General features: G+C 30.2%; 1 protein-coding gene across 1 annotated transcript in view; it reads left to right on the top strand.

Annotated features, from left to right (window-relative positions):
* Nucleotides 1–19,518, top strand: part of vn (membrane-bound neuregulin protein vein) — a 374,159-nt gene that overhangs the window by 269,498 nt on the left and 85,143 nt on the right. The window contains exon 2 of the mRNA XM_075377295.1: nt 12,515–12,677. Coding sequence (XP_075233410.1) covers nt 12,515–12,677 — 163 coding nt within the window. The remainder of the gene's footprint in view (nt 1–12,514; nt 12,678–19,518) is intronic.

Here is a 19,518-nt window from a genome sequence, read left to right as displayed (position 1 = left end):
CCACGGAAAATTCCTGAAAAACCACTTCACAGTCAATATGTTACAGTGTGGTGTGCGGTTACAAAGTTCGGCATAATTGGCCCGTATTTTTTTGAGGAGTTAAATCGCAGAGTAACAGTAACATCTCATCGTTACGTAGATATGTTGAATGAATTTCTGTGACCGAAACTGAATGACTTTCAAGGACATGAAATTTGGTTTCAACAGGATGGTGCCACCGTCCATAGGCCGAGATTCGGAATGGATGTTCTGTGAGAAAACTTTCCTGGACGTTTGATTTCCCGATTTGGCGACATACTATGGCCAGCGTGTTCACCTGATCTGGCTGTTCGTGATTTTTTTATGCGGGGGTATCTCAAACATGAAGTCTTCAGTAGTCGACCACAGTCAATTGCAGAACTCAAGGAGGCCATTCAACGAGAAATTGAAGCGGTTCCACAAGTGATGATTGAGCGAGAAATGTCAAATTTTAGAATGAGGTTAAGTGAGTGTGTGAGGATTAATGGAAAACATTTGGACGACATAATATTCAAATAAAAAAAACTCTAAGTAATTGCAAAAATTGATCTTTAATTTGATAAATTAAATGTTTTAATAGTACGAAACACAGCTTAATTATTATCCCTCAAAAATTGTCAGGTTTATATGCCAGACCCTGTATAAGGCTATTACTTATGTAACAGGGTATATTGAGCATTTTCCGCAGTGTTTTTGTTTGGTAACGTTCAAGTATATCAATACTGGAGTTGCACGCTGTAACCTACAATTCAAGCCCATAAGTCAAACAGCCTTCAAAACGAATTTATAAATCAATAATTTACTTTCTGTTGTATATGAGAATAAATAACCAATGCTAGGAAAGCATTATAACTACGTTGTCAACTTGTTTTAAATTAATTTTTAAAATACGGCATCCGATCTTCAATCAACAATAATGCGTTAAAATTTTATTATAGTCGTTTGAACCATATTTTAAGTTAATATCTTTAAAATTTTGGAAAAATATTCATTCTCCATAATAAAACAATTTAATAAAATTCCAACTTAAGTTTCATAATTAAAATTTTTGTATTTATTTTTTATAAATCTTTTTTTTTCTCTTTGAAAACAGCGGAAACCCTAGTTGCTTTTTGAAACGGTTATAAAAGAAATTAGATGAAATCAACGTAAAAATCATAAGAATAATTTTATAAACACTGTGAATAAATGAGGAAGAAATAAATAATTAGATTACCAATTACAGTAGTAGGGTAATACTCTGTACGACCTTATGTAGATAATAACATCAAGATAAATCAACTGATTGTAAATTTATATTATATGATTTGTTTTTTCTATATTTTATCTTATAAAATGGAGGGAAATTATTAACAATAATTTACAATGCCCTTCATTACATAAAATTACTGTTAACAATCTACGATGCCCTTCGTAAGACAAAATTACTAAGTATTGAAAGTATAATCTTCTTTACATGAATCTTTCATTACGTACTGATTATTTCAATTGAAAATACAGAAGTAAAAACTGTAAGAACTAGAAGCACGATTTGCGAAGCATATTTTTTAATCTAAAAAAAATAAATAAATTTTGTATGTAGGAATAAAAAATCCACTTTCTATTATCTAATTAAATTATAACGTCTTTTTAAGGGGAAACATTTATTTGTGTAATTTACAACTCTTTTTTATGTGAATTCCACGTTTGCAGAAATTTACTTTAGTCTCTTAAATTTTATTTGGATTTTTACCCCTTTTTAAATAAAAGAAAGTATTTCCTATTTTTAATTTTGTCTAATTTTTAATTTGATTAGAAATGTAATTTGATTAGAAATAAAATATAAAAAACTGGTATAAATTAATACTTTTCAATCCTTTGTCAACATTACAATTTGAAATTCGTCATCGTATCTACAAAAAATTATCTATCCTGAGTCACATGACGTGAACCATACATGTTCCCATGTATTATGGGAACATGTATGTCCCTCAATATTTCTAGGTAATTTTTTTAATTTTAAAGAGTTGCCATTTTTTTATCGATCTTCCGAAATGGGAGAGATTTTACTGCTGGAAAATTTAAAAGTTGATTTAATTAAAAATAATAGTAAAATAAGGAGCATTATTTATCATTGATATTTTATTACCTTCTATAGCACTCCGTAATGTGAGAAACGACTTTTCTGTGAAGAGTCTTCTTATATTTTCAGTTAAAAGGCTCATAGCCTTCGAACTGTGAGACCTTACCAGGATCTCCTAAAGCCTTCATGGCTTTAGGAGCCATAAGCTATCTTATATATTGTCCTATAAGCTATCATCCTATAAGCTATCGTTTGTATTGTCTTAGAATTAATGAAACATGAACGTCCTGCCACAAATATCAACGATCCGTACTCCCCACATAGAACTGAAATTGATATCAAATTAAACAAAAACTTAATGATTTCCAAAAAAATATTGATAGGTATTTTTACTTTCCCGTCTAGATAGCGCTATAGCAAAACTGTAGCTCTAGAAGGGAAAGTATTGTAATCGGTCCAAGTTGGGCATACGTGGTTTTCACAAGATCTTGATGTTTTGACACTTTCGGATCTCAAAAAATTCGAATGGAAATTTTTCGGATGTTAATCCGAACTAATGTACCGATTTTGACCAAAGTTGGTCAGATTACTTCTATATATGGAGCACTGATGCCATTACATTTTCAACATAAAAGGTCACCGGGGTGAGGTTGTAAAATAAGGTAACCTCAATATCTCGAGTTTTCGCCTAATTAAGGTCATATTTGTAATTAAAATTTTTTGCAAAGTTACCCCACCCCAAAAAAATGCTCTAAATTACTGTTATGTTGTGACGTTACAGTTGAGCAGTAGAATCAAATAAATGTATAATATTTAAAGTGTAAAAAAATAACGCTGGCCTATTCTCGAACTCGATTCACCCGGTTTACTCGGTACCTGGTGCGTTAAGCCTCGTAGCTATATCAGTCTGCCGACCGTACAAGCAAAATTTATTCTATGCATGTTTAAACTAGTTTAGTTAGTGCCGACCGTCGCTACTAGTACCGCCATACGGTATGCGCCGCGCTTCAGTTAGAATCATTGAATTAAATATTTAAATAATCATATTTAAATAAAATGATAAATATATTGAATTAAGTTGTGTGTAAGCCGTGCTTAAAAAACAACCTACAGTTAGCTTTGTTATTTATGAATTTGGTTTAACTATTTTTTTTTTTTTTTTTTTTTGAGTAAAGAATAATTTACATCGATCACAAAGTTTTATGATTCTCTGAATTAAAAAAAAATATTTTGATGGGTGTTTTTTCACCTACAGAAAGTATAGCAATACTTTTCCTTAGTTGTATTTTATAATAGTCTTTTAAAAGAAAAACTGAGCCGTTAAAAATTGTTTTGTAAGTAATAATTTAAAATGAATTACTAAATGGGAGATAAAATACACAAAATTATTTTATTAAGGATTAAGTTTTTATATAATTACTAATGGTTCGACAATTACAAAAAAAAAAAAAATATCCGTTTTCCTGTGATATTAAAAAATAATAATAATAGCAAAGTCAAGACATTTTGACAACTCTTTTATGTTATTATTTTAATAATTGTAAACCCAAGTTAAGATTGAGATGTATAACAGAATTATATATAAATAGCAAGTAATTAAAAACTAGCTCTAAAAGATAATATTGGAAAAGAAATTAAAATTAGATAAAAAACAAATAATTAATTAATGTCAAGGCTTAAAATATAATATTAAAAATATATAAATATACGATTAGGTAAAACTTTTTAATAAAAGTGTAAATAAAGTGCATGTATCTTCTATGCTTTTTAGTAAAAAATGTTGAAGAAATAATACATGCTTTAAAAAAAATAAAAATGATAACTAAGCAATATTTACAAACAATACAAAAAAAGATTTCATTAATATCTGGTTACACACACATTCCCGCTTCTTGAATATCTGTGTATATAATTTGTGTATTATACAAAAATATTTTGTAAACCAATATACGATTAAATAAACTGTTACTTGTTGGTGGTCTGTATAAAACATTATTTATTTATTTACTTTTTAATCTTTTCATACTTAGAAAACATTTATTTAACCTTAGGCTACTAAAAATGAAATTGAATAATTTTTTTCTTGCATTTGTGGTTTTTCTTTAAACAAGTATTATAATATTTATTAATAAAGTGTATATATAACCCACGTCATATTTTACGGTAACTATTAAATAATATGTTTTCATTTAATTCTATACAATATCTTTCACACATCCTCCAACGAAATAGCTCCTACATGATATTTACAATATTTTGTTAAAATATTCTAAAAAAAAAAATGAATTTATTAAAATACTCTTCAGCAAAAATCTTCATTTATCACTCTCGTTTTTAAACCGTTTTAAATTTTAATTTTATTCTTGTATCAAAAAATAAATAGAACTGACTAATCTGTTACATTCACTCTGACCTGTTTTCAAGTCCATTTCTGGTCGTAATAAATAGGTTTTTATCACATCTGTCAATTTTCTCACCAACATGAATGATATTTATCAAACCATGAAAGATGTTCACGACGTTATAAATATCTAATCATCTCTTTTTTTTAGTATCTAAGTCACGCGATAACTGAAGCAGTGATATATTACTAACCTAATGAAATTAAATATTATTACCACTCACATTAATAAAAGATTTTTGAATACAAATCGATCTTAATTCGAATGAATAAAAAAAAAACATCTGGGAAAATGTGATCGAGAAACCTCTTTCCTCGAGCAACAGAAGAAACCAAGTCATCTTAACTCTGCTAAAGAATGGACACACCACGCTCATCAACTTGGCACCATCTGCTCTTTGATTGCCTAATCTTTTGAACCATCCGACAAAATTTAGACCTGGGTTCGGATATGAAATTTCTATTAAACCAGACCGAAGTTGTAAAACGTCTGTTGCGGTTCCTCTCCTACAAGAATGAAGAATACGATTTAGTAATTTTTGTGTGATATTTTATTTTGTATTTATTGTTGTTACTAGTCTATGTCTATTCTTTATTGTTTATTTTTGTTGTTTTATATAATACTAAATGACAGTGTTTTTTAGTCGCTGATGACTATGATTGTTGATACGACTGTAAAAAACAAAAAAACAGAGGTTGGTTTTTATGCATTAAAATTAAGTCAAGTGTATATATTTTTATTTTATATTAAATGTAACCTTTTGGAACATTAAATAAGTTATATTTTGAAATTAGCATAAAATCATGCTAAAAGAAAGATTTTCCTAATTGAAAAAAAAACATTTCACGATATTTTTCTAATTGTATCCAGTAGTAAATATGTTGTTCAAATTAAATGTTTCTATCATGTCTAAATTTTTTTGCATTCGGGAAAAAAGTAGAAAAACTGACTGTTTTATATAAAAGTAGCCGGTCAGATTTCGTTTTGCTCGCCCTTACCGTCAAGCTGGACCCTAGCAGTGTTCGTTATTCTCTCATGGCTGTGAGATTAATACTGATAAATAACAATTGAAGCCTAAAAAGCTCTTTTTCCTCCAACGTTTCCCTCGTTATTGACGTAGAAGCTTCCGATGTGAACGAAAATAATCCTTATGGTTCCCTATACCCTAGAATACCATATATATATCGGAAAGGGGTAAGGTAGAGAGCTGATAATCGGATATGTTATTAGAAACACATAGTCTATTACTTTTCCATCGAAAAACGAAATCAAAAACTTCTCGTCCAAGAGGAAAATTCTTCCACAACGGGGGTCTAGAGCCTCGATCTTCCATGGGATAACATAAATGTATCCTGAGAATTTGAAAGTAATCATTAGGTTGGTTTTCGCGTGATATTGTTACAAACGGACTGAACCGCCACAAACTTTCGCATTTATATATTAGATCAACATAAAAAGTCATTCAGAAATTTTAAAATGTAAAAATTAACATATCTTATTTTTAAGAGATATAATATTTTTAACAGGTGTACATATTTGTACGAAGTATTAATAAAAAAAAAAGAAAATCACAAATATGTTAAGTTAATTAAATAATTTTCTAATTCTAAGATAATTACATTAATAAAAATAATTATGAGTGACATATTAGAACGACATCGTTCCATAAAATGTTCTAAATTAAAGACGATAGTATGCTAAGAAAATAAATTTATCTATTTAAAAACAAAGTGATTATATTAAGTGTTGGAAATCGTCGAAATACTACAATTTTTAAATTCTTATGTGCAAAAATAAACGAGTTAAACATTAGGTTGGTATTGTTATACTATAGGAAAGGGGTTTTTGAAATTCAAGATACGTGGAGGCGCAGACTTCATTTGGGAATTCCTCATCAGTTTCCTTATTCGTAAAAGCTATTGTGTACACCACTGGTCTTAAAAGAAAAAAAAATGTTGGTATGTAAGTGGAATGTCGAGTCTAGAAAGAAGTCTGTCCAAAATGGTCCAATAGGCTATATCTCCTTTTCAGTGTTCATGGTTGGTGAGGTACACCTACTATATTTAATGACGCAATGCGTCAATCAGAAGTCTGATTGTCCCGTTATAAACATCAATACCCCCCTCTTACCAGTTTTCCTTATATACCATCCCTCTTACCGTACCATTTTTTTTAATCACCAATCGGCATCCTTAATTGAAAATATTTTACATTATATATATATATATATATATATATATATATATATACACTTGTATAGAGTATGGGCACCCAATTGTAAATAAAAAGTATTTTCTTTAAAAAAAATACAGAGTAATTTATAAACGTTGCAAGATAAATTTTTGGACGAATTTATTATACACATTTTTTTAAAACCAAGTTTCATTGTTTTTCATAATGAAATAAAACTTGATTTTTACTGAAAATTAAAAAGTTAAGGTTTTTCAATTATTCTTTAAAGTTCAACTTAAAGAAATCCGTGAAATACTTAAGATAAATAATTTTTAAATTATATTTCGTTATCAATTTAGCTAATTATAAATGACAATTTTCTAACGTTTTATGAATTATTTTAAAATCGGTTTTATCGTTAATAAGTTTTTGTTTTAACATTTTTAATTTTACTATTTTTTTTAAATATGGATAAACAAAAACAAAAATACTGACTGTATGAAAAAATTTGTTTCCAAGAATCGCACAAGGTAAGAATCTGGCATTTTAATAAAATTATGTAAAAGGATACGATGTATGTTGAAATAAGAGTGAAATTCTTTATTTTTTGAACGATTAATTTACCATATAATTTCGAAGTTTGTGAAAAGGAATATGAATTGGAAATTTTGCTGCGTATGAAAAATTCCATGCTTAACTGGGATTTGAATCTAGGACCTCCAAATGAAAGGCCGAAATGCTACTTCTCCACTACGGAGACCGGAATTTAGTTTGCAATACGAAACGATCCATAATCGAAAATTAATTGGTATCAGATTTCTGGTATTTATGTTATAAACTAAAAAACAAATTATCCGCGAAAAAAAAGAATATGAAACCATTTTTATGTGATATGTAAACCAAACCTCAAAAAGAAAACTATAATTTCTGAAAGATTCTTTTTTTTTGTTTTTTATTAACAAAGTATTTGCGTGAAAAAGCATTTTCAAGTATTATACAGTTTATAATGGGAGATAAAATGGCCTAAACGAAAATTAGAATGATCAAAAAAATGAATGTTTAAATTTTTTTTAAATTAGTTTTTCCCAAACTCATTAACCAGTTTTATGTTAAAAGAAATATATAAAAAACAAATTAAGTATAATTTTATAAGCTTCACAACTACATTAAGATTGTTTTTTTAATAAAACTATTAAAGATAATTTCAAAAATCGAAATTTTCTATTTCTTTATCCCATAAAACTACTACCATCGTTATAGATCATGCTATGGATTCGTTGGTTCTTGAAGGTCTGTATAAGAATAAACTTCTATGCTAATTTTTATTCCTTCACTATTTTTTCCATTTCATTTTATATTTTTATTGGGCAAGAAGTGGTAAAATATTTAATGGCCGTTTTCTTTTAATCGCCTTACAGTTACAGAATAAATAGTTATTTTACAATTGAGAATTAATCACAAAAATTTATTTTTTAAAGATATTTTATCCGTTTAACAGAATCCATTACTTTAATTAATCAAAATTTCGTGACGTAATTTTTTTGAAAAGTTATCTTACGAGTATTTAGTAAAGTTTATAACGAATTGAATTTTTTAATTGTGATATACTGTATTTATATTTCAGAAAATATTTTATGTATACGAGTATATACTGAAAACTGCCAACAATTTATTAATGATTTTTCTAAAATTCCAGTACAATTTAAATAGCTAACACAATCCTTAACATAGTATTTACTATGTTAAATTTCTTAGCATGTTATTGCGACATACTTATTTGCCCTATTATTATTATTATTATTACTACAACTATTTTTATTAAGGAAGTTAATGGGCAGTTACATTATGAAATCATTTGTTGAGTAATACAGACTCTTTCTTTTCAGTATAACTAATTAGACTGTATGTTATAATCTTTAATGTTACAGCGTCTCTCTGCTGATAAAATATTATGTGTGATAAAAAAATAAGTTAATTATTTATTCATTAATAGTAATTTAAAAAAAAATAAAATATTTAATTTTATTCAACTAAAATTCACTGAAATATACACGTAAATTTATTATGTACGTAGATAAAAATTTTCGTTCAGAATAGGAATTCATATGCAGGTTAATTCAAACAAAAAAATGTAAAGAAACTAATTTTAAAATGACGAAATTAACCATTATAATTATAATTATTATTAAAGAAACTGTGGGGGTGATAAAATGGGCAATCGAAAGGTACTTTGACTTCATGTATAATTGAAACAATGCCAACGATACTCTCATAAAAGGTTTAAAAATAGAATGAGACTGTATATAATACTTAATTGCTAATACATTTTATAAAGTGTAAAAATCGATCAGTTAAATTTATATTATATAGTCTAATTATTTCTCAATAAACTCCCGATTAGATTGTAAGTTTTTTCAAGCGATATACCAGAAGATCGTTCGTTATTTTTTGTTACAAAAACTGATAAATACAGATTTATAATAACAGGACCCATATTAAAGATTTTTCAAAATGTATGTTTTTAAAACGGTCTATTATAAACGAGACATTTAGCAACTTCTTTGAGAATCTCCTCTTTGCAAAAGGATTAGTCACTATGGAAGGCCACGAAGAATTTTAGCATCGTTCTCACCTTTGAAAACGTTGGGTAGATCGTGAGCTTGAAGCGATAGTGAGAAAGTGGTGTATCCGGCAGGCTTCTTGAGAAGGTCTTTCAGCATTTGACATACGACGGATTGGCGAGGAAGAAATAATTGAATTTTCGAGTAGCCCAATTCCTACGAGTCATCCTGTAAAACCTTTTTCGTCAGCAGAAGTTCTGCGAGTAATCTGCAGAGGAGGAAATTCAAAGAAAACTCCAAATTATTAATTGATAACTAATAAAATACTTTTTATGCTTCCATTCACGGCCATCCAGAATGTAACACATTTTTTATGGAATCTTTGAACTAATGCACGCGGCCGACCGTCGCCTCAATCCGTTCGCTGCACCAGCTACATGGAATCTTTGAACTACAAGTTTCCCGACGGATGGAAGTTGTCGTAGATAGTAATGGTCCCGAAACCGGTAATCCGAATCATGAATGTAGCTTCATACAAGCCAATAAGCCTGTTCCTTCGACCGAAGAAGGTATTTGAACTAGATATTACTTCTGAAATTATGGCCGATTTTGGAGAAAGGATATGTTATTCCTGACCATCACTTCGGCTTCAGACAAGGTCAGTCAACCATCGAACACACATACAAGATTTTCAACGTTATCAACGAGTGCCTCGAAGAAAAGATGTATTAATTCCTTTTGGTTGTGCTGAAGCCTTTGATGAACGTTCAGAGATTCCTAGCCTACTCAATAAATTGAAAAGGAACCTTCCTCAATTACTTACTTGTTCCTACATAGCTACCTCGACGGACATTTTTCTCAGGTGAAATACAATCGAAACCTGTCTGTATTCTTTGATACTGGGTCGGGTGTCCCTCAGGGCTCAGTTCTGGTGCCGGTTCTATATTCGGTCTTCAAAGCGGACCTCCCTACTCCAGAGGATATCACAATTGTATCGTTTGCAGATGACAATGTTTTAGATCAAAACACCAAATTTACGCCTAGATTTGCACCCCAAGAATTTTCGTGCGATTTAATTTCATAGAGAGAGCAGAAAGTAGAGTTAAATATTTCGCGAGCCGAATCTCGCTAAGGAACTGTTTTCTGACCTATGTTTATATGATTTTTTTTTTCTTATTTTTGGCTAATCACTCTATGTGTGTCTGTGTATGTGTACATATATAAAAGTACAGCTATAAGTTTGTTAGTAAACAAATTTATTTAATACCGACGTTTTGAAAAAAAATACGGTATAGCTTTCGGTCACAGGTATGAATGGGGGGGGGGGTGAAAATGAATTTTCTTTACATTTTAAGTTATGAGTACGAAAATACCATTCACTTAAATTCGGGTTTTCTTAGGTTAGGCCTACGTATAACATTTTATGGCTCAAAATCTCCAAAAATACCAAATCAATTCCCTTGATATTTAGATATGGTGTAGTAGTAATGTATTCGAAACTTTTATGAAGATTGATCAAACCGTTCTTGAGTTACGCTCAATATAAGGACGACAGGAGACAACATAACTTCTTTCTTGTCTAGCGGTGTATTTTCATGAGCGCTTATGCAGTGAGTGAATTGAAACTTGATACTTGTGTGTAAGGTCTACTCATTAATCGAACGTATTTAGTGCGTTGTGCTCTGAAAATCAGTGGTTTTCTGACTCCAAAATAGTTAGGGCTTCAGAAACTAAAAATCTTTTGTTAAATCTGTGACGATTTTAAAGCTGAAGCGATGAACATATTGTTTAGAAAGGCTTTATTTTTTTTACAAATAAGGAAGAAACCAAAGTTTCTATTAAATGGTATTTTCGCTTTAATATAAATAATTTAAATAGAATTTTGCTTTAATAAATCTTTGATAAAATATCATTTTAATTATTTTATAAAATTGCTTCAAGGAATATAATGTAATTCATTTATTAAAAACTAATTTTATTACTTAACTGTTTTTTTTTTTGCTGTAATCATCATTACATACTTTAATAGATATATTTGCTAACGTGAGAATGTTTTTTTTTATTAAAAACAAATGTTCTGAAGAAAGAGATATCTTGGTATAAGTAATTAACGAAGATAACGAAAAAGAAACGAATGATAAAAATTACTTTTTAATAATTAATATTAGATATTTTACGTTTATTCCTACTTTATTTAAAGATTTTTTACTCTCACAAATTATAACAGTAGTAACAAATATTATGATTTAATGTATTTTATATTTTTGTTTAGAGATAGTTAATATTATTATTAATATTCTTTAAATTATTTGGTATTTTTTAGTCAAACGATGTTTTTTAAAAGGTTTCCTTTAATACAATTTATTTAATGCTCTTGAATTATTTCAAGTTCACACTATTTGTGGATAAACTTCATAAAATAATGTTTAATGAAATGGAAAACTGTAAAAAAAATAAGCTAAGATTATCTGATTTTTAATGGTTTAGTTAAAATATAATAAACGTGCTGCAAGTTCACATTTACTGTCACTTATCAGGTATTATCAAAATTTACTTCATTATCAGGCCGTAGAACTTTTTATTTTACAATTAAAAGCTGATATATAGTTACTTTATCTTTATTTTTAATTTTTCTACCTAAAGATTTTCTACGATTTTTTTTTGCAATATTACTTAATTAAAAAAATATATTTTATATAAATCTATACGTATCTTTTTTCTTTAATTTGAAACCACTAGAAAAAAATCTTTTAAATGTAATGGGATGAAAATCACGTTGATGAAAATGTGAATCATATTATTTATTGTAAACAAAAGTTGAAATAATTTTCTTAAGAAAACCTTTTTGTTATTTTTATACGAAAATTTAATAACATTCTTTCAAACTATCCTTTAAACTTACTGTTAAATATTCTGATTTCTAAGTAATTTTAGTGTTAAAATAAAAAAGATGTAAATTTTAATTTTAGAGATGTTAAAAATCTTCTTTTTTTTGACTGATGAGTTAATTCACCAAGGAAGCTTATAAAGAAGCCTGTATATGGGAATATAAAAATTTTAATTTGTAGTGTATTAGAAATAACATGCCTGATGGGGATTTAAACCCGGGACCTCCGGATGAAATGCCGATACACTACAACGCTGCCAAGGAGATCAGAAAAATAAATAAATATATATAAATAATAATTTAATTTATTTATAATAGATTTTACTAAAATAAATTTACAGAAGTATTGAAATACGTACATAAAAATTATGATTTTGTTTTTATATATTTTTTGTTTTTATTTTTGTTACAGTTCGACCAGTTGGCGTTTGGGGATTAGAAGATGTAAAAATAAAAGAGAGGTCCCGATTACGGTTAGTCTGCCGTTGTAAAGGTAATCCACTTCCAGCAATACAATGGTATAAAGATGGTGCTCGGGTAAATGTTTCCAATAATACAAGGATACAATATAAAAAGTGAGTAATCTGTTTTAATTTATCATACAAATTATTTGTTTTTTTTTCTACAATTTACTGATTACTTGTAAATAAATTTGTAGGTTTTAATTCACACTGATGTTTTTAAACACACGAAGTTACAAACTAAAATAGCTGAGAAATAAAAAAACAAAATTTTAAGTGTTTTACAGAGTGTGTCACGAAGTTCTCTCGGTACTTTCATACCTAATCTACTCGTAAAAATATTAGAACAAGTTCATATTAACATATGAGGACGTATGATTTAAACACTGATACAGTATTGCGCATTGTAGATCAGCTGTTGCTATTTTATTGCCAACTTTGAAATAATAATTTTCCAAATAATTTATTGTATTTCAGTCTTTAATAAAAACAATTATTATCCAAGTAATTTTTATTTTACAATTGTGTACTTTTCAGTTTTTTAATTTATTTAACAGTAAATTTTGTTTTTATAAATTTTTCACATCACCAAAAAAGAATTTGGTTTTTGCTTAGATTAAATATGTTCTTTTCTGACAAATATAGTAATGCACTGTTTGTAAATAAAATTCAAATTTTTATAACTTTTCTTTTTTATTCAATTTATCATACACCATTTTCTTTAAAATGAAATTTTCTTGAAGTTTTGTTTATAAATTTTCGTGTTTATTATCTATTTAACAAAGTTATTTTACAAGTTTTACCAAAATTCATTGGTTTTTACCCCAAAATTCTCAAAAACCTCTGTCGAGACGTTTCTGGGACATATTTGATTCGATTTTTCAGGTCAATAAAAAAATTAAAAAATCACAAATTGTACTAGTTAATTAACACCCTAAAAATTTTAGTACGACCTAATTTCATCGGGGTTGTTGAAATCTGAGCGAAATCTTCCACTAGCCATACCTTGCAAACAAAGCATTTTAGGACGTATGTTTATATGAATGTTTTCCATTATTTTTACCACTAGAATAGGTTATGAAAGTTCTGGGAGAACGTGACACTCGGTATTTTTATATTTTTTTTAAGAACGTACTGAAATAAAACCTATAAATAAAAAAGAACATGGAAGAAAGTAATGTGTAACCTAAATAACAATCTTCGTTCTTTTATATTTAAGGTATTTTATTTATTTATTTTTTTGTATTTTGGGGAAAAACAAAAGCACTTGCACAGGACAGGAAAAAGTGGAGAGCAGCCATGGCAAGACCTGCCCCACTGACAGAATACAATCAATGAATGAGTGGGGAAAAAGTTATTTTATTTTTAGATTATTAGTTGAACTTTGAAATTGATTCGTATATTATATAAACCGTAATAATATTAATCTATCAAAATTTAATAAATAACACATTTTTAAAAAAACATTGTTAAAAATTAATTTTAGAATCCACGAAAAAGAAAAAAAAGATTAAATTCGGAATGTACAAACAAAAAATTTTCGATTCAATAAAACAAAAATAATGCTTGTCGGGTATCTTTCAAGAATGGAGAAAAATAGGTTGGCAAAGAAAATAATCGCATTCCTTAAATATAGAAAAATTGAATTAATCTAATTCTATGAAGTCCGAAAGATTAAAGTGAAAAACAGATTTATGTAAAGTCCAAAATAGGAAAATATTTTTAAATTTTAAGGTCTTTTCAATAAAAAAAAACATGAATTAAAATCCAATGATTGGAAGAAAGAAAGAAACGATAAACGTAAAAGTACAATAATACTGAAAAAGAAAAAAAAACAAGAAGGCCAGATAAAAATTTTAATAAAGTCCACCCTGGCCAAATCGCGGGAAAAATTAACAAAAAATAATTATAATATTATTTTTTCGTAGATTTATCATTCTCTGTTATTTGTTACATTCAGTTTCACTGCTTTGTGATCATCAACTAAAAATAACATAAATAGATAAATCTTATCAAAAATAAATAAAATTTAAAAAACCCACCGGGTTAATCTAATGGCAAACTCGCCGTTATTAATCAGCTGATTTCAAAGTCGAAGTTATCAGGTCCAAATCCTAATAAAGGCAGTTGCTTTTATTCGGATAGAATACTAGATCATGGATACCGGTGTTCTTTGGTGGTTGGTTTTCAATAAACCACATATCTTGGGAATAGTTTCCCACATCTCGATTCCCCCCCGAGGAGAGAAGATCCCACCTCGTAGCGTGTCTGGTCTCTACACCACCCCCTCCGTTCCTAGCCAGTAGTGGCTTTAACGGAGGACATCTTCTCGCCCTCAAACTGATTGTGCCACACAGCTTTCAGTCCAAGCCCCGCAGAGATGCCACCGATGCAGATGCCCCGAGGGACATCTACATCGGTGAAAATTCACCCCGAGATAGATTTACGTGTTTATGCCTTCAGATTGAAGACAAAGGACACCTGCAGCTACCACGTCGCCCTCAGGAACTAAGCTAGAAACCTAACCGCGGAACGAAGACCCCGCGCCTAGATCCAACTATTAAAGAGCCACTTTCTGAATGTCTCATATCCGTACTAATAACCTCAACAATAAACTTTCCCACTAAAGTTTTATACATCGAAATTTAGACCTAGTTCCCTTAAGAACCCCGCTTAATACTCAAAATGAGTTTCTATCTGACTCCGTTCCGGTCTGCCCGGGAGAGGAGAATTAACGCCTACTCCCGCACAGCGCCATCACGGAGTCCCGCGTGACATTCACCATCTTTCGCAGACCGCCGCCAAGACTCCCTTGCATACCACCAAAGCAGTACCCGGAGAAGCCCCGCCGACAGTGTCGTTAGCACATTAGTGCCCCCGTCGGAGCGCGACCGCACCTACCGGGCAAGAATAATCCCGCCCGCCGACAACGGCCGCAACTCCGCCGACAGCATGATTAAATACATACCACAATCCATCTAACCGAGGCACGCTGCCTTAAGCGCCTACCTTCGGCCAGTCAACTGCCCAGGCGGTCCCTAGCCACCCAGGTTCCTATCACCTACTAGATCCCTTCGGCAGCCCTGCTCAGGGCGAGGAAGCGAAGGAAGCCAGCAACTATTGTCCACTCTCTACGAGTCCTCCAGTTGACTCGTAGATCCAAAATAGAGTTTACTCTCTCGAGTTTCCTAGCAACTCTGGTACGTTCAGCTTCGTACCGGGGACATATGTGAAGGACATGGTCCACGGTGTCATCGACCCTACAGTCCGGACAGAATCCGGAATCAACCAACCTAAACTTTGCCAATTTATCCCTAAAGGCACCATGTCCTGAGAGGAACTGAGTGGTATGCCGATTGGAGGATACCCAGCTAATCGCTCGCAACTTTCTAACATTGGGAAATATACCATGCGTATAACGACCTGTCAAAGAAGTATTCCACCTATCTTGCCAAGAGTCGAAACCTTGGTCTTCGATCTCACGCATACGCCCAGCAGTAAGAAGGCCACCCTTCTTTGCAACATATCGCTGGTAGCCGAAATATCCACAGGTTTGATGCCCGCGATCACAGTTACTGCCTCTCGCGAGACAGTTCTGTAACCACCGACAACCGCTAACAAAAGAAGACGCTGGGCTCGTAATAGAATGTCCCTATAACATTGGTACCGCTAACGATGAGCCCAGACGGGCGCTGCGTACAACATAATGGCCTCACAAACGCCTTTATAAAGAATCCGCATGGTACGGAAATTCAACCCCCAATCGGAATGGACCACTCTACGGACGCCGAAGAAAGCATCAACTGCCTTCTTCGCCACATACTGAAGGTGCTCCTTGAAGAGAGGCCTCTCATCAAGGATAACACCCAGATATTTCTGAAGGGTGAAATAGTTGTCCACAGCAACCATTCCAATGGTTGCCATGTAGGCTTGACATTGCAAACCCACCGAGTTGGTCTACTGGTTAACGCGTCTTCCCAAATCAGCTGATTTGGAAGTCGAGAGTTACAGCGTTCAAGTCCTAGTAAAGCCAGTTATTTTTAATGGATTTGAATACTAGATTATAGATACCGGTGTTCTTTGGTGGTTGGGTTTCAATTAACCACACTTCTCGGAAATGGTCGAACTGAGAATGTACAAGACTACACTTCATTTACACTCATACATATCATCCTCATTCATCCTCTGAAGAATTATCTAAACGGTAGTTACCGGAGGCTAAACAGGAAAAAGAAAAAAGAAAAAGGCTTGACATTGCAATGGCAAGCCTACAGCATTTACCGGTACAGTTATTTTACACTGGTAAGTCACTAATAATGACTTTAATTGTTGATATTATTATAAATAAAAGTATTAAAAAGTAAAAAAATCTGATGTGGACATCTCATGATTTCTTTGGATGCATATTAAATTTCATGTACACATTTTTTTTAATGAAAATTTTATTTCATTAATAATTTCTGAATTTTTTCATGTTTTTATTTATTATTATTGATTGATTATTTATCATAATCTTTTTTTTTTACAATCTGAGATTAACATATTTAACCAAAAATCAATATATTTAAAGTAAAAAAAAAAGTTAAAAACGGAGTTGAAGGCTGATTCGAACCGATGTGCCTTTCCCTAAGATCTAAATATTTCATTAATTAGATTTTATTCGTCTTTAACTCTAGAACCAATGAAAATATGTACCATTTGTGATATATGGTTGAAAATCTTTCAATGAAGGCTTTTTACTGCAGTTTAAAAAGATTTCAAAATCCAATACTGTTTGGATTATGGGCTTTTTTGAACACTTTTCGTTCATTCGATTGCAATCAAAAGCGGAAGTGCACATCTAGATGTTACAATAGTCCTAAATTCAAAATTTCAACATCCTACGGCTAATCGTTTTAAGTTATGCGAGATACAGAAGTCACGCCGAAACTAGTCAAAATGGATATTTTCGTTGAAATCTGAAAACCGAAATTTTTCGCGATCACTATACTTCCTTTACTTCGTACAAGTAAGTAAAATTTCTTTTGTGGTTCTATAAATTTATACTTTTTGAAATCAATAGAAAAATTAAGATTTTAATTGGTATGATAGTATTGATAATATTTTAAATGCTAGTATCAATGAGTTGACTGTATTTTAACCTGGTACCAACAAAAAAAAACGAAATTTAAAGTAGAGTTTTAAAGAAATATTATTTTTTTCTTTAACTAGTTTTTTAATGTTTTTCATTATTAATTTTTTCAATATATTGGAAAAATGTTTAAGTCACCGAAAACTGTTCTTTTTTTTGCAATAGGCAAAACAAATATTGAGAAAAAAATGTGTTATATAATGTTTTTCTAGAGCAAATATACAAAACGTTCAGTTATTAAAATAATATAATTTTTTAGTAGTTTATTAATTCTTTTTGTCCTCAGTCGAAATATATTCCTACCATTAACTTATATTAATTCTTAAATTAACATTTCAATTATGTATACTATACAACTGACTGTATAATAATTATCATTATTCTCAGAGAAAGTAATATTGTAACCATTGTTGCTTTTACTCAGAAGATTTTCTTTGCAGATGATTCATTTGTAAAGAATCCTTTTTCTGTAAGAAATAATGCATGATATACAATGTCTTCATTCAATAGGCGATAAAATGAATGTAGTAATATAAAATCTTTTACTAGAAATATTTAGAAGGAGAGTAATTTAAAGTAAATAACACTCTAAAAAAAAAGATATAGTGTTACAACAGAAATGAAGAAAACGATGAAAGACATTGTGAAAAGGGAAACATATTATACCAGATGTTTAAGAATTCAACTATTAAAATAGTAGTTTAAATGTGTGGGTGAAGTAATGAAGACATCAAAAATAAAGTAACACAAACAAGAAGATATTTCTAACAAAAAGAAATAAAAACGAAAACTATTAGTTTAAACTGTAAGATGTTAATTAAGTAGGAATTCTTAAAATATATTTTTCCGAATGTGTTGCTTAACGGTAACACTTTTTCTAGGTGAAGTCTGACGAAATGGTTGCAATGGATATATATTGCGTATGCCACATAATTCCGAGACTGGATAAAGTTATTCCTTTAAATAATTATACATCTACTACTTAAAGGACGATGTGACATATAACCGAAAGATTCCTTACCTGCATTTATTTATAGGTTAATCATAGTTATCTAACAAAAATATCATGTAAATAGGAAGAAAGTGCTGATGGATAACTTTTTGATGAGTAAGTTACGGTTACGCTTAGAGTTTTAGATAAAAAGTTTTACAAAAATAAACTCCGTGATCTATCCGTACCTGCAATTCCCGTCTTTCTTTCATTACAGTATATATTACTGTATAATCTTAATTTTACCTGTTACATATGAACACGGCAAAAAAAACATCGCAAAGAGTATTTTTAGAAATTATTTTTTAAGCTATAATATTTTGACACCTGTACTTAACTTTACCGTTCAGTTCGATTAATTTTGGTTTTTGGTGATAGCACATTACAGCTTTTAACAAGGATTATTCATACTGATAAAAATTCAACCTTTTTAGTTCTTTCTGTTCTTTGTCGTATTGACTTATATTCGATATTTGTACTTCGATATTTGAATTACAAAATTCAAAAAGTGTGGTCTTATCAGAATTTAGATATTTGATTGTGGTGGGTTAAATTTACCATTTATTTAAATATTCATTTAAATAAATGGGTTGGTCAAGTGTGGAACTCGTCATCGCAAATCAACTGATTTCGAAATCGAGAGTTCTAAGGTTCAAATTCTAGTAAAGTCAATTATTTTTACGTAGATTTGAATACTAGATCGTAGATACCGGTGTTCTTTGGTGACTGAAATTCAATTAACCTCTCAGGAATGGTCGACCTGAGACTATACAAGACTAAATACATTGATACATATCATTCTCTGAAGTAATATCTTAAAATGGTTCCGGAGG

This window comes from Lycorma delicatula, chromosome 10 (assembly GCF_047948215.1).
Source record: "Lycorma delicatula isolate Av1 chromosome 10, ASM4794821v1, whole genome shotgun sequence".
Classification (NCBI taxonomy): Eukaryota; Metazoa; Arthropoda; class Insecta; order Hemiptera; family Fulgoridae; genus Lycorma; species Lycorma delicatula.
The sequence above is the reverse complement of the archived record's forward strand: the minus strand, read 5'-3'. Positions and strand labels throughout refer to the sequence as shown.